This window comes from Cololabis saira, chromosome 23 (genome assembly GCF_033807715.1).
Source record: "Cololabis saira isolate AMF1-May2022 chromosome 23, fColSai1.1, whole genome shotgun sequence".
Lineage (NCBI taxonomy): Eukaryota > Metazoa > Chordata > Actinopteri > Beloniformes > Belonidae > Cololabis > Cololabis saira.
In genome coordinates, this window is record NC_084609.1 from 4,852,883 (window position 1) to 4,869,294 (window position 16,412).

General features: G+C 41.4%; 1 protein-coding gene across 1 annotated transcript in view; it reads left to right on the forward strand.

The window, feature by feature from the left end:
* LOC133424563 (collagen alpha-1(VII) chain-like) overlaps positions 1 to 16,412 on the forward strand; it is a 155,884-nt gene that overhangs the window by 106,035 nt on the left and 33,437 nt on the right. Inside the window, 9 exon segments of the mRNA XM_061715238.1 lie at positions 254 to 343; positions 2,678 to 2,866; positions 3,183 to 3,290; positions 5,114 to 5,158; positions 6,826 to 6,891; positions 7,249 to 7,308; positions 9,536 to 9,631; positions 13,085 to 13,138; positions 13,353 to 13,403. Coding sequence (XP_061571222.1) covers positions 254 to 343; positions 2,678 to 2,866; positions 3,183 to 3,290; positions 5,114 to 5,158; positions 6,826 to 6,891; positions 7,249 to 7,308; positions 9,536 to 9,631; positions 13,085 to 13,138; positions 13,353 to 13,403 — 759 coding nt within the window.

The window sequence follows — 16,412 nt, forward strand, 5'->3', positions numbered from 1 at the left end:
TGGCTGAATACATGCAAAGAATTTGTCACAACAATGTGACAGAGTAACCTGCAAAAGGAGGTAAAGCATTCGTCCTCCAGGAGGAATCAAACTCTGCAGAGGACGGGCTTTTAAGGTTTTAACCCCAGAAGGTTTTGGGACAATATATCTGAAGAGAACTGATATTTCAACATGTAAAATCTGTTGCTTTTCAAAGTCAAAGCCAAATTTCAAAGTCAAAGAAATAAAACATATTGTGTGTTTTTTTCAATAGAATTCTCTCAAATTTGAGAAGCAGCCACTGTTGGATCTGAAAACCGAGGACCCTGACACACTCGACCAGACTCCTGAAACCCTGTTGAATGTAAGTAATTTCAGCCTCCGACCTTGTTTTACTCAAAAGAAGAAGAAAAATGTTATATCTAAGGTGAACGTATTAAATCTCTACCAAAATAAATCAGCAGAACTAAAGGAAAAGATTTAAGTTCCCTGTAAAGATTAATTTATGTATTTATTGGAAGACAAAAGTCAAAGGAAATGTTTTGTTAAAACACCTGGTGTTGTTTCTGTTTCATGCTTTTATCTGTAGTCGTTTAGATTATTGTAACGCCCTGCTCTCTGGTCTTCCTAAAAAGAGTATTAAGAATCTACAACTACTACAGAATTCAGCCGCTCGCGTGCTGACGAGGACCAGAGGGCGGGAGCACATTACACCTGTTTTAAAATTGCTGCATTGGCTCCCCGTCCGCTTCAGGATTGATTTTAAAGTTCTTTTACTGGTTTTTAAGTGTCTTAACGGTCTTGGGCCATCTTATTTATCTGATCTGCTTTTACTGTATCAACCCTCACGGACCCTGAGGTCCTCTGGCACCGGCCTTTTAACCATTCCCCGAACCGCGACCAAAACCCACGGTGAGGCTGCATTCAGCCATTATGGCCCTTATTTATGGAACAGCCCGCCAGAGAACCTCAGGGCCGCAGAGAACGTTGATATTTTTAAAAGGAGGCTCAAGACACACCTTTTTAGTTTGGCTTTTATCTGATCTCATTTACCTAGTGTTTTCAGCTATTTATTGTGTCTACTTCTTTAGCTTTTTTATTATCTTTAAAACTTTAATCCATTTTAGTGACTTTTTATTTTATGTTATTTATTATTCATCTTAAGTTTTGCATAGATTTCTCTAAAATTTTACACTTTTTAGGCATTTTTTACTTTTATTTTAATCTTTTAGTTTTTAGCTCCAGTGTTTCCTCAGGGGGGTCGTCCACACTGGGAGGTGTGTCTGCTCCGCCCATGGGGGTGTCGTCATGGGGGTCCCTCAGGCCTGGGTAGCTGGGGGGGGGCTCCACCTTCTGTGTGGGGTCTGCCCCGGTCTGTCCGGGTTGGGGGGGTCTCTGTGGCGATGCTTCTGGTGGTCATGGCCGGTGGAGCCTCTCGGTGGGGACGGCCACCCATAGGTAGTGTTTTCCTCACCTGGATCGTTAGTGCTAAGCCATGTCACCAGTCCACTTATTGTGTGTGTGTGTGTGTGTACGTGTGTGTGTACATGTGTATGAGTGAGTGTGTGTGTACGCATGGGGGGTGGGGGGTGGGGGGCGGGGTCGTATGGGATGTTTTAAATTGTGTTTTTGATTGTTATTTTATTCTGCATGTAAAGCACCATGTGTTGCATTTATATTGTATGATTTGGTGCTATATAAATAAATAAAGTTTGAGTTTCAGGATTCAACACTTCCAGAAACTGGAAGTGTTTCAGAGGTGGGTAGTAACGAGTTACATTTACTCCGTTACATTTACTTGAGTAAGTTTTGGGAAATGTTGTACTTTTTACTTTTACTTGAGTAGATTTGTGAAGAAGAAACTGTTCCTCTTACTCCGCTACATTAGGCTACGTTGAGCTGTTACTTTTCTTTTATCCCTTTTATCCACGTACGCGTCAATCTCATGACATCACTGGGTGATTCTTTGGGAAAAATGTTTGAGTCTGTGTATAAGTGACAAAACATGCAAAAACAAACACACAGAGTTTCTATGAGTTCATGGGCTTGTTCTAGTTCTGCCTGGTTAAAAAAGAAAAGTACAAAGGCTTGAAATTTTGTGCTACTTGTGCTTAATTTATTTTTTTATGTATTAAAGTACTTTAATTTACTTTAAGATGCTTTTAATTTAAGCATTTTTTTATTAATTTTAATTTAATTATTATTAATTTTTAATTTTAATTAATTTCCCTGAAGATGATTATTTTGTACTTCTGTCTGTTTGAATGGTTGTGTTAAAAAAATAAATCAGACGTTACTCAACAGTTACTCAGTACTTGAGTACTTTTTTACTTTTACTCAAGTAATTATTTGGATGACTTTTTTGACAATTTTTAGCTACTCTACCCACCTCTGATAAAAACACATCACGGGTGACTAGCATGGTGTCCTCCATCGTTATAATGAGACAAATTTCTCACGACCAGAACTCTGCAACATATACACATCTATTAACTGATAGCATTGAAGTAAATATTAGGATTTGGACAAATCTGGAGCTACGGACACATTTTATTAGGGTAAGAAATGTGGTAGATGAACTGATACTGACGTCATGCACAGTGTATAATGAGCTTTTTGACTGATTTTTCTAGATTAACACTGAAATGACACAATTGCGTAGATTCTCAGTCTACTTTAATCTGCTTTTTCGGTGAAGGATCCCTTAAATGAGACTTCGGAGACTCTGTGGAGCCTCACGGCCGCGCAGGGAGAGCAGAATCTGAACGGGAGTGAAACCGGGTTAAAGGAATCCAGAGAGAAGGAGACTGTAAACTGGGACGTGAATGAAGCATCGTCAAACCTGAGTGTTGACAACTCTACTTTCAGTTATATCACAGTTAAGGAGGTAAGACCATTTTAAAACCGGCATATTGACTATTTCTTTTTTTTTTTATGTATCTCAGTATTCTGCTATTCATGTTATTCTGATTCCATTTTATTACTAAACAAACTGAGTCAATCAATCATCCTTAAATCACTAAATAATTATACCATAAACTATAGGGAGTATTTTGTATATCCGAAGGGAATAAAAATGCATAACATGTACTAAAAACCCAACAAAGTACTCGATTAAGCATAGAAGTGATCACAGTTGTTGTTATCTAACATTAATGTTCTGCTGGTTGCAAAACGCTAACACTTATACATTTTTTGTTCAGTCGGTTTCAGAGTTACCTGAAACTGTAAAGGAGACTGTCGTCCTCACTCAGGAGGACCAGCTGAAGAAGAATCCGTCACCAAAGAAGAAGAACAGGGAACGTGGGAAAGTAAAGCGGCCATGGCTCATTTATCAACAACAGTTATCAATACCCATCAAACTGATGTTCTCCTGCTTGATCAGTTTAGATTTAATGTCCATAACTGAAGGACCACACCAGTGTTTTAGCTAAATTTCTGCCGTACGTTCATCACACTAACTGCATGAAAATCAACTTCCTGAGATATAAAAACATATTATTATCTTGCAGCCTCATGCTTCTGGTTTTTAGTCTAATTAAAGCTGCAAGCAGCGATGAACGGGCCCTCGCGCGTGCAATTTTCACCAATAAAAGTCAAGGACTCAAAACCGAGTCCGATGACACCACCCATGAGTCTTTATATCAAACCATTCAAAAGTTATGGCAGAAAGTAGGAACTATCAAATATGGACCAATCAGATGAAGGGGGGGGGGTGTGCTTTTTGGCTTCTATCGTCGCCACGGTAACGCTTTTGACTAAGAAAAGAAATGCCCGTCATCGCAGGATGGAGACGCACATTTTGATGTATAACACACCTGGGTGCACGTTACGGTTCGGGCCGTATTAATGGCCAAAGAAATGGCATAAATTGCGCCAAAATTACACGATTAATTTTAAATGGCCGACTTCATGTTCGGTTTCGGCCATGGCGCCAAGAGACTTTTCTTTAAGAGCTGTTACGCTGAGAGCGCCCCCTGCAGGTTTGGAGCACTTCCGGTTGTAGTGACCAGTTATGAAGCGTTTTTCTTTTGAAGATGGTTTCTTGTTTTATATCGTTTTGTGCTTTGCATCGTTTCTCTATTTGCAGCAAGTTTGATGATGCTGCATTTGTCTTTGTTTTTTGCAGCACATTTTTTCATTGGCGGTGATCTGGGTGATCTGGCGCAATAAAGAGGGTTCTGCACAAAACTCCGTGTCTCTCCATCCTGTCGGTCGGGCCCCCGTGGCACTCACACTGCTACACTGGCGCCCAACGTGGGGCCCGACCGACAGGATGGAGAGACACAGAGTTTTGTGCAGAACCCTCTTTATTGGGCCAGATCACCCAGATCACCGCCACACACGTGCAGAAGCACCTTCACACAGCTTCTCCGAACCACCGCTCCTCCGACCAGCTCTGCCTTATAAGGTAGGCAGGGTGGAGAGCGCGCCACTCAGGCGGATGGGACACAGGTGCGCGTGTCCCATCAACCTCTCCACCCTACCACAACCTCGTTTTGAGTTTGTGAATTTGAATCGTTTCTGTACTTGAAGAAGTTTTCCCTAACTGAGACGCATTAGGCCGTTGCAGTGCGTTTGGCCCTTGTCGGCCACCGTAGTCCAGTCTGGGACTGAGACGGCCCAGTATGTCATATGTAATATCACTTTTCCCCACCAGAGCTGCACTTTGATGACGCACAACGCCCCATGTGGCAAAAGCAGCAGATAGAAGGAGATCCAGCCTGATGTGTTGTAGTGAAACATCTCAAACCATGAGGGCGTTTACTCTTATGGATGATTTATTTCAAATCAGCCACAAAATATCTCCAGGTTGATTTTCACATCTCTATCATGCTTCGTTAACTGAATTTTAATTGAACAAAATAATTACAAACAAAGAAACAAAGAAATCGGCAGGCTGACAAAAATAAAACTTCTGGTGTGGTCCTACTGTCTAAATATAAATAGCTCTAAACTATTTGATTACATTTAGGGGTTTTCACTCTCTTAACGTAGTGGTACTTTTTTTTAAAATTCTTTTGATAGTCATTAACTACCTAATTGTCGCAGTTTCATACTTGATCATCGCCAACTTTCTGAAGCATGAGAAACTTTGATCTCTTCTCTCTCCAACTGTGAACTTCTTAACCAGGGCAAAGGAAATAAAGGACGACAGAGGAGGCAGAGACAACGCCTGGTAAATGTCCTGACGGGGGTCAGACTTGAAACTAAACCTTGAAACTAAACTTTGCTTTTGTCCTGACTGAACAGAAATGCTCCAACTAACACTTTTCACCCTGCAAAAAAACCCAACAAAGGTTTAAATATCACCCCTAACCAGTACTCGAGTTGTAAAATAATATCAGGGGGGATGGTGGATTTTATCATATGGGGACAGATAATTTGTGCTGATTACAAATAATATAATATATTACAAATAATAGCAGTGACCAAAACAGCTGCAGAAATACTGCAGGAATGACATAGCAGCAGTTAAATGCAGCCTTCTGTAAGCTTTAAATATCCACTGGGCTTACATCAAATACATCAAAACACAACAATAAAAAACACTTTTCTGAACTTATCAATATGACTCTGTTAACAAGAATATTTGTCTTATTTCTAGTTAAAATGTCTCATTTTTAGTCAAAAACTCTCATTACACTTTAAACAAGAGTCATTAGAAAAATAACTTGTTATTTGACAATTTCCACCTGTTTCAAGTACATTTTCACTTAAAATAAGTAGAAATAATTTGCCAATGGAACAAGATTTTTTTGCTTGTAATGAGAGGATACATCTTGTTCCATTGGCAGATTTTTTCTACTTATTTAAAATGGATCACTGCAAAAACTCAAAATCTTAACAAGAATATTTGTCTTATTTCTAGTTAAAATGTCTCATTTTAGTAAAGAAATCTCATTACACTTAAAACAAGACTCATCACTGGAAAAACAACAATTTTCACCTGTTTCAAGTAGATTTTCACTTAAAATAAGTAGAAAAATCTGCATGTGGAACAAGATTTTTTGTCCCACTGGCAGATTTTTCTACTTATTTCAAGTGAAAATTTACTTGAAACAGGTGAAAATTGTCAAATTAAGTTATTTTTCTGAGTAATGACTCTTGTTTTAAGTGTAATGAGAGTTTTTGACTAAAAATGAGACATTTTAACTAGAAATAAGACAAATATTCTTGTTAAGTTTTTGCAGTGAGTGTGAGATAAAGACAGATGTAAATGAGGGAGTTTTGTTTAGTCTTTTATTTGAAATGAAACGCATCCGTCTCTGATGATGACGAGTCATGGATGTTATCTCACAGATTACACCGAAACTTAAATTACTTGAAACAGGTGAAAATTGTCAAATAAGTTATTTTTCTGGTGTTATTTTTCTGGTGATGACTCTAAATGTTGAAATAGCAGTAAAACCACATTCATTGATGAAATGACATAAGGGATGGAAAGGAGGGATGGCAGTTTTACAGGAGGGATGATTTGGACCGTTTTTATTTCAGGGGGGGATGCCATCCCCCCTCATCCCCCCTCAACTCCAGTACTGTCCCTAACATAGGATTAACATAACGTCTTAGAAACAATGCTAATATTTGATCATTTAAATTAAGATTTTGCATCTGTAACATGCTGAATTAACCAGGACTTGTACATGTGATGTGGCTTATATAACAAAGTGCATGCGTTTGATTTAATGTCCATGTGCTTCTCATCATTATAACATTTTGAGATGCTTCTTTTTTTTTTTTTACCACTGCTTTAGATGTTGTCAATTCGTGCACATACATGATAAATGATGCTGTCGTTGTATCTTCCTGTTGTAAGTTGTCGTGTTTTTTTTTTATCTTAAGACATCTGAAGACCACAAGCAAGAAGAAGAGTTTTATAACAGTGACGAATACAGTTATGACTACGAGGTAAGGCAGCCGTTGCACTAAATTAGTAATCCGAGCACTGCTGGACACTTGGTTTTAATGTGATGTTGATGACGTGGTTTTGTTACGGATTTAGAGCGCTGGAGCAGCGAGTGCCTTCTTCCTAACAACGCTGTCAAAGTCAGAACCCGTTTTATTTCAGACCGTCATCTCCAGGGACTCAAAAATATCCGCTCTCGTACACGAATACAAGAGAGTTGATTAAAGACAAACCCACCACCTGCATTTAATTATTAGGAATGAATTAGTTTTGTCATTACAGCTTACTGCATTCAATGCGTATCATCCACCGCGGATGTTTAAAAGTTTTAATGAGAGGATTTTTTTATTTATTTATAGGAGGAACTTTCCCCAGACGTCGACCCCCCCGCCTCCCGGGAGAGAACGGAGAGCAGAACGGTAGATTTGCCTCAAACAGAACGCTCTCATCCGTGTCAGCCGGACTGGGTTTACGTGTTATGATTCATTTTTAATGTAAAACGTGTTCAGTGTTTGGTTGTTGTTTTTTGTCCACACTCCCGGGGATGATTATGCATTTGTAACTTTGTAAGAGGAAGGAAGGGAGGAAGGGAGGGAGGAAGGAAGGAAGGAAGGAAGGAAGGAAGGAAGGAAGGAAGGAAGGAAGGAAGGAAGGAAGGAAGGAAGGAAGGAAGGAAGGAAGGAAGGAAGGAAGGAAGGAAGGAAGGAAGGAAGGAAGGAAGGAAGGAAGGAAGGAAGGAAGGAAGGAAGGAAGGAAGGAAGGAAGGAAGGAAGGAAGGAAGGGAGGGAGGGAGGGAGGGAGGGAGGGAGGGAGGGAGGGAGGGAGGAAGAAAGGAAGGAATCGAGAAAAGAAGGGAGGAAAGAAGGAAGGGAGGGAGGGAGGGAGGGAGGGAGGGAGGAAGGAAGGAAGGAAGGAAGGGAAAAAAGAAGGGAGGAAAGAAGGAAATAAGGAAGGAAGGGCGAAAAGAAGGAAGGAAGGAAAGAAGGGAGGAAGGAAGGAAGGAAGGAAGGGAGGGAGGGAGGGAGGGAGGGAGGAAAGGAAAAAGAAGGGAGGAAAGAAGGAAATAAGGAAGGAAGGGAGAAAAGAAGGATGGAAAGAAGGAAATAAGGAAGGAAGGGATAAAAGAAGGAAGGAAGGAAAGAAGGGAGGAAGGAAGGAAGGAAGGAAGGAAGGAAGGGAGGGAGGGAGGGACGGAGGGAGGGAGGGAGGGAGGGAGGGAGGGAGGGAGGAAGGAAGAAAGGAAAGAAGGAAGGAAGGGAAAAAAGAAGGAAGGAATCGAGAAAAGAAGGGAGGAAAGAAGGAAGGGAGGGAGGGAGGGAGGGAGGGAGGGAGGGAGGAAGGAAGGAAGGAAGGAAGGGAAAAAAGAAGGAAGGAAAGAAGGGAGGAAAGAAGGAAATAAGGAAGGAAGGGAGAAAAGAAGGATGGAAAGAAGGAAATAAGGAAGGAAGGGCGAAAAGAAGGATGGAATCGAGAAAAGAAGGAAGGAAGGAAAGAAGGGAGGAAGGAAGGAAAGGAAAAAGAAGGGAGGAAAGAAGGAAATAAGGAAGGAAGGGAGAAAAGAAGGATGGAAAGAAGGAAATAAGGAAGGAAGGGAGAAAAGAAGGAAGGAAGGAAAGAAGGGAGGAAGGAAGGAAGAAAGGAAAAAAGAAAGAAGGAAGGAAGGGAGGAATGAAGGAAGGAAGGAAGGAAGGGAGGGAGGGAGGCAGGGAGGGACGGAGGGAGGGAGGAAGAAAAAAAAGAAGGAAGGGAGGGAGGAAGGAAGGAAGGAAGGAAGGAAGAAAAAAAAGAAGGAAAGAAGGAAGGAAGGAAGAGAAAAAAGAAGGAAGGAAGGGAGGAAGGAAGGAAGGAAGAAAGGAAAGAAGGAAGGGAAAAAAGAAGGAAGGAATCGAGAAAAGAAGGAAGGAAGGAAAGAAGGGAGGAAAGAAGGAAATAAGGAAGGAAGGGAGAAAAGAAGGATGGAAAGAAGGAAATAAGGAAGGAAGGGCGAAAAGAAGGATGGAAGGGAGAAAAGAAGGAAGGAAGGGAGAAAAGAAGGAAGACAAGAAGGAAGGAAGAAAGAAAAGAAGGAAGGGAAAAAAGAAGGAAGGAATCGAGAAAAGAAGGAAGGAAGGAAAGAAGGGAGGAAAGAAGGAAGGAAAGGAAAAAGAAGGGAGGAAAGAAGGAAATAAGGAAGGAAGGGAGAAAAGAAGGATGGAAAGAAGGAAGTAAGGAAGGAAGGGAGAAAAGAAGGAAGGAAGGAAAGAAGGGAGGAAAGAAGGGAGGAAGGAAGGAAGGAAGGAAGGAAGGAAGGAAGGAAGGAAGGAAAAAAGAAGGAAGGAAGGAAAAAAGAAGGGAGGGAGGAAGGAAGGAAGGAAGGAAGGAAGGAAGGGAGGGAGGGGGGGAGGGAGGGAGGGACGGAGGGAGGAAGAAAAAAAAGAAGGAAGGAAGGAATCATCACTCATCCGTGTCAGCCGGACTGGGTTTACGTGTTATGATTCATTTTTAATGTAAAACGTGTTCAGTGTTTGTTTATTGTTTTTTTGTCAACACTCCCGGGGATGAAAAGGTACTTTTTTTTAACTTTGTAAGATAAACGAGATCAGCCGGACTCAGCTATGCACAACTTGGCTGTTTCTGCAGGATGACGATGTGTTTTCATCTGTGCAGGAGGGACCGGCACCAGCAGACGGTCCTGACCGTGAAACCTCCAGACGAGCTGTAACGTCAGGCAGGAGGACAGACGCACATGTGAGCAGACATTATGTAATATGGAGCTTCTTTTTTCAGCTTTTTGAGCCAAGAAGGCAGCAGCGCACGTCAAAACAAATAAAATCACAAGGTTAAAAGACAGAATAAAAAACAATAACAGAGGAACAAAGTAGCAATACAATGATAAAACCCACATCTTATAAAGTGCAGATGCATAGGAGGTCACAGCCAGTTAACAGCACATCATCACATCAATCATATAAAGTGCAGATGTTTAGGAAGACATAACTACCATCAGGTACAGAGACACTGTCCAATGCTTTCACGCTCTAGGTCCTTCAGGATTGAACCAAAGTCATCGCAAGATATCAGGTCCGTCAGTTTTAAGTCTTTCTGAAAGGTGTTCCAAGCAAAGGGGGCAGCGAATTTAAAAGCTCTTTTTCCAGCTCAGTGCGAACACTGTTGAGTCCCTAAATCAACATAACATAAATTCATAACTTAGGAAAGACACAGAGACTGTTAGAATGATTTTCAAGGCCTTCTGCAGAAGGGAAGCAAAGTCGGAGCTTGCAGAGCAACATGGCCCTCTCGGATGCTCTCGACAAATGCTTGCTTGCTCCTCCTCTGCATGACGCTTTTATTGAGAAACTGTGACACAGGAAATGACCATATACAGACTGTCAGTGTATAGATAATGGACAATGAACAGACGTTTGGGGGTAAAAGACACACATGTGACAGTTCAGTTAAAGAGCAACTAATCTGTGGTATGCAGAAACAAACAGACATCCTTAAAAAACACAAAGGGTCAAGGGGTCAACTAAAAACAGATGGTCCAACTAACCCTTAGCTAACCTTAAAGACAATGAGACAGTGGTCGGACAGCCGACCCCCCCTGACAGAACTCAGGAAGTGCTGCCCTGTCGTCTGTTAACATGTAATAAGCATGAGGACTAACAGGCAGTTTTCTAAGCTGACCTAATAAACCTGATTCTAATAGTTTCATAAGGACAAACTAGTTCAAAATGGTTGATTAACCTCACAACACGCGGAACTATTAAGTGCAAAGCATCATGTGAGCGCAGGCCATAATGGCTTTGGCTTCTATGGAGATATGTACACAGGTAAGAGGGACCAATCCCAGAAGGGTTTATAAATAATGCGCAACCAATGCATACGCCTACGTACATATAAAGGTGCGGGTATACTTCTGCGTCACACACACGCAGAGCACACGGCGCACCCGTGGTGCCGTCACGAATCGTTCAGACTTCTCCGTCTCTCCGTTTGGTCGCGGTGCAGTACCCCCCGCGGCCACTAGTTAGCGATCTTTTTCTGAATGGTTTATCCGACTTTTTCCGGTCACAGTAAATCAAAGAAATAAGGACAACTATTGTGCAAAAAACAAAAACAAAAAAAATCACATATAAACGAAGAAAAAAGCCCTGGAAGTTCACTACTGATTCAAACCGGAAACCGGAAATGCTTCGCTTTCAAACGAACCAATCACAGCCCTCTCGGTCTGCGTGTGGACGGCGTCTCCTCGACGCGTAGTTACAATTTTCGGGAGGTGCACGTCACTGACGGCGCATGTGACGGCGTGTCCTCTGCGTGTCCAAAAACCACACGCCGTAGACACGGCGTCGTTTTGACGCAGAAGTATAATTCAGCCTTAAAGATGGCCCAGCGGATCCTTTTTAAAGTGGCAGACCAGGAACTTCCCCAGAAAAGCTTTTACTTGTAGAAATAACTGATTCGAAGTACATTTGCCCTCCAAATCAGTCCGACCGTGCCACCTTTAAGTTTTCACTCTCATTTTGTTATATTTCATTCATTTTTTTTTGTAAAATCTGTCAAACAAACTCCTCCCTCCATCCATCCTTTAACTTCCTCTTGTCCAGGTTAAGATTATCAGACATCAGCCTGAGCAGAAAGGCCCAACCTTTCCAGCTTCTCCCTCCAGTTCTGATATAATTGCTCCAGCATGTCCGTGGTTTCCCTTGGGGACTCGTACCAGTTAGACATGTCACATCTTAATCAGATGCTCAAACCATTTCACTTGACTCCTCTGCTCTGAATCTCCCCTGAATGTCTCACCTGGATCTCTGAGAGAGAATCCAGCCACATGTGGAGGAAACTCGTTTCAGCCACCCACATTTCAGAGTCCACATCACCGCCAACTTAGATCTTGCTGCCGAACCTAATTGGGTGAAAATGAAATAAGGTGTTTGTTCAGATAAGTAACTGACAACCCGTACGGTGACTTATGAACAAGATCCAGAAAGAGATGCTTTGTGAAGACTTGAGAGGAACCATCCGCTAATCAATCCTTTATGGCAAAAGCCAAAGCTGCTAGAATTATACCATGAGAAGGAAATCGTGCACCAAGCACCCGTCATAAATCCATTAAAGGATGAGTCTGAAATGTGTAAAATGGTCTGAGAACTTGCAGACAGATTGATATATCACTGTCTGACTCGCACCGGAGCGTTGAAATGCAGCTACTTTATGTGAAATTAATACATCAGCACTTCATCAAAACAGCTCTCAAGATTGTGACATACACTTTCATGTCCCTTTAGTGTGTTACTTGAATAAGGTTTTAAATGGTTTAATCAATAACTGGAAAAAATCATGTAAAAGGAAGGGAAGGGAGGAAAGAAGGAAGGAAAGAAGGAAGGAAGGGAAAAAAGAAGGAAGGAATTGAGAAAAGAAGGAAGGAAGGAAAGAAGGGAGGAAAGAAGGAAGGAAGGGAAAAAGAAGGAAGGAAAGAAGGGAAAAAGAAGGAAGGAAAGGAGTAAGGAAGGAAAGAAGGAAGGAAGGGAGAAAAGAGGAAGGGAAGAAGGAAGGAAAGTAGAAAAGAAGGAAGGAAGGAAAGAAAGGAGGAAGGAAGGAAGGAAGGAAGGGAGAAAAGAGGAAGGGAAGAAGGAAGGAAGGAAGGAAGGAAGGAAGGAAGGAAGGAAGGAAGGAAGGAAGGAAGGAAGGAAGGAAGGAAGGAAGGAAGGAAGGAAGGAAGGAAGGAAGGAAGGAAGGAAGGAAGGAAGGAAGGAAGGGAAAAAGAAGGAAGGAAGGGAGAAAAGAGGAAGGGAAGAAGGAAGGAGAGAGCAGGAGGAAAGAAGGAAGGAAAGTAGAAGGAAGGAAGGAAAGAAGGAAGGAAGGAAGGGAAAAAAGAAGGAAGGGAGGAAGGAAGGAAGGAAGGAAGGAAGGAAGGAAGGGAAAAAAGAAGGAAGGAAGGAAGGAAGGGAAAAAAGAAGGAAGGAAGGAAGGAAGGAAGGGAAAAAAGAAGGAAGGAAGGAAGGAAGGAAGGAAGGGAAAAAAGAAGGAAGGAAGGGAGGAAAGAAGGAAGTAAGGGAGAAAAGAGGAAGGGAGAAGGAAGGAGAGAGCAGGAGGAAAGAAGGATAGGAGAATTAGGATAGGGGAATTGTAAAAGGAAACTTTTCTGAGCATTTCCCTCTGATATTACTGCACCTACTGTAGTCATTAATGCTTTGGTTTTGTTCCTCCCAGGGAGTTCAGACGGCCCCGACTCCGCCGTCTCCACCCACGGGTGATGCTGACGAGGTAAGAGAGGGCAAATGTAATCCCTGCCACAGTTACCGCTGAGCTGGTGGGATGTTTCCCTGGGAGATGCTCTGGTTTTTGTTGTTTTTGGGGGGCAAGATTAGTCTAAATTCCTAAAACGTGAGACAACTTTCTTTCAAACTGCAGAATCAGACTCGGTTGTAAGTCCTAATTTTACGGTTGCAGCAATCTGTTCTCTTTTTTTTACCACCAGGACGAGGTGACGCTGCCTTCTCCGCCAATCGCCACGGAAAAATCACAGCAGGTACGGGTTATATCTTAAGTTATAAATCCTTACGTATTAACTGAATGTCTCCAGGTCCGTGCATGCAGCATCAAAACACCCTCTTTCTAATTTCTATGAAAGTTTCACCAGTGTAAAACAGTGCACGTCTGTATATAAATATATAAAAACGGTGAATTCAGCATGAACTGAGGTTCATTTTTGAGCCGCACGCTTCCAGCATGATTCCTCTAAAGCTTGCCTGAACACGAGTCAGCAAAAGAAACAAAAAACAAACTGTAGCAAACTGAATGCAACCAAAATAATTCACTGAAAGATTATTCAAGAGAGTTACTTTTAATACTTTCTCTCTCTCGTTTTTTAAACAGGACACATCCCTTAATTCCCGAGACACTGAAGCGATAGAGTCTTAAGCCTTCCTAAGAAAGAAATGAATAGACTGTGAATCGTGTCTCTGGTGGACAATCATTAACCTGAACAACTTTTCACGAGGGGCGACTCCACACGGATGCAAAACCCCGACCCAATCCCACGGCCACCTACAGTTCTTTTCTGTCCTAGTGAAGTATTACAGGCTCCTGCTGCTCAGATCTGACAACAGTGTGTTGGTGCTCAGCGATTATTCAGTTCGCCCAGCTCTTCTGACCTTGAGGAGGTCTAATTTATTTATTTCAAGTACTTTTCTGGAACTGATTTCTTTTAACCTCATGCTTTGTATTGAAATTTTATTTATTGACTTTTTTTTTCTTTACTTCCCCATATTTTTTAGTACAAATGACATTATTATTATAATTCAGAATGTAATGGTGTTATGAGAAGTTATGTCGCCAGATCAAACACTGTTTTCGCTGGTGAAATTTTCCCCTGTTATTACCTTGATTGTGTTTAATCTCAATGTGCATGTATGATTAAGTAAAAATGGTTTTAAAAAATCCTTTCTAAGCACTGCTGTGTCCTCTTTTCTACATTTGTTTTTTTAAACATCAACCACAATAAAAAGAAGCATCAGAAAAATGTCATTATTATTCAACCTGATCTCACAAAAATCCGTGAAATGCCCACGACCTCTCACCACTATTTTCCGTGGCACCAACATGGAAATGGTATGATTCCGTGTGAGCACCACGGATATTGTACTATGCGAAGTCAATGGGATCCGTTGTCGTGATACACACACGGATTATGACATTATTATTAGTGCCACGGCTGCAGCAAGAGGCACTAATGTTATCCTGCGGGTTTATTATTATTCAACTTATTCATTTTCCGGACAAATTCGGCGCGTAACTAGTCCCGCAGCTTTGAGAAAACACGAAAAGTAAAAACGTAGAAACGTGCGCCTTAAGCGGGAATCATGTGCTATGACTTTTATTAGTGATTGGCGTGCACGTTTTTGCGCAACGTGCAAAAACGTGCGCTTTTAGCGCCATCCGGAATGCATTGGGAGAACTTTGGGGCCTCACCACTCGCACACCGTTACTCGAAAAATTCTGAACCGATTTAGAAAGTTGTAGGCCCTGAATTTCACTACAGTCCTGTGGATTTTCAGAGCGATTGCACAAATAGTTTTTGCACGAAGTGCAAAAACATTTCCAAATTTCCAAACTAATGGGGAACTCATTTTCCCATGTATTTCTAAAAAATTCACCTTTTTTCTGTGTCACGTATCTTTCTCATACTTGCACGTAGAAACGTCATTCAGACTTCAAAACGGAGGAAAACTTCTCTTCTCTCTCCAAACCCGAAACTATTTTTTTCCTAAAATGTACAGTTTTCAAGATATGAGCGCTCAAGCGAGGACTGGAAATCACTTTTTTGTCAAATTTAGAGTGAAGCTCAAATTTTTTAGAGTGAGAGAAACAGTCAAAAAATGACCTTATTTTTTATCTGTAACTCGGGCTCACGGCCAAACCGTAAAAGGTAGACAGATCATTTTTGATCAGAATGTAGACATGTACGTTTTGGGATTCATAAAATGTGACTTTGACAGGCGGGGTATGCACAAAATTCAAACGGGGGGGCTAACAGCCACGCAAAATTCCTGCCTCGGTCTCCATTGACTGCAATGTAATAAAAAAAATAAAAAAGTTTTCTTCAAAAAAATCTCACTTTGTTTTCGAACTGCCGTTACTAACACATTTTAAGGAATATCTGAATAAAATTACGATCAGAATCTGCCGGGTTCTGTGTCTCTCACGATGTCTTTATTTTTCTGCTAGGAGCTACAGTTTTCTCACAAATCGGAGTTATTTCAGAACTTCTCACAAGGCAAAAGCTGGGGTTTTCTCAAAGCGAACCCGGAACATTCCTCATTTCGAGGTTCTTGTTTCCCCTAGCAACCAGAGCACAGCTGTTGACTGATTAGACTGAGCCAGACTAGTCACATGACTCAATCAGTACAGACTTCATATACTTTAACCTGGAAAATGGAGAAATCTGAACCCTGACCTTTTGACCTTAGATGATCAACAGTCCTGCTGGGAACCGGTTCATGGGATATATATGTATATTATTATTATTATACATATAAATATTTACATTTGTATATTATATATACAAAGTTGCCCCGTCCCTTCTTCTGATTGGCCGATATGTTATAGTCCAATATCTTTTGAATGGTTTGACATACAGAGTCATGGGTGGTGTCATAGGACTCAGTATCGAGTCCTTGACCTTCATTGGTGCAAATTAGCCCCGCCCCTTCTTCTGATTGGCCGATATGTGATATTCAAATAACTTTTGAATGGTTTGACATAGAGAGTCATGGGTGGTGTCATTCGACTCAGTATCGAGTCCTTGACCTTCATTGGTGCAAATTAGCCCCGCCCCTTCTTCTGATTAGTTGTACCTATTTTCTGCTGTAACTTTTGAATGGTTTGACATAGAGAATCCTTGGTGGTGTCATCAGACTTAGTTTTAAGTCCTTCACCTTTATTGCTTGCAAAATGTACACAAATGTGCAGCAGCCCGCCGTGGCACTCTCGAAATTTCTGCGAGGAAATTGTCTAGTTATGCATATATTATTCTTAA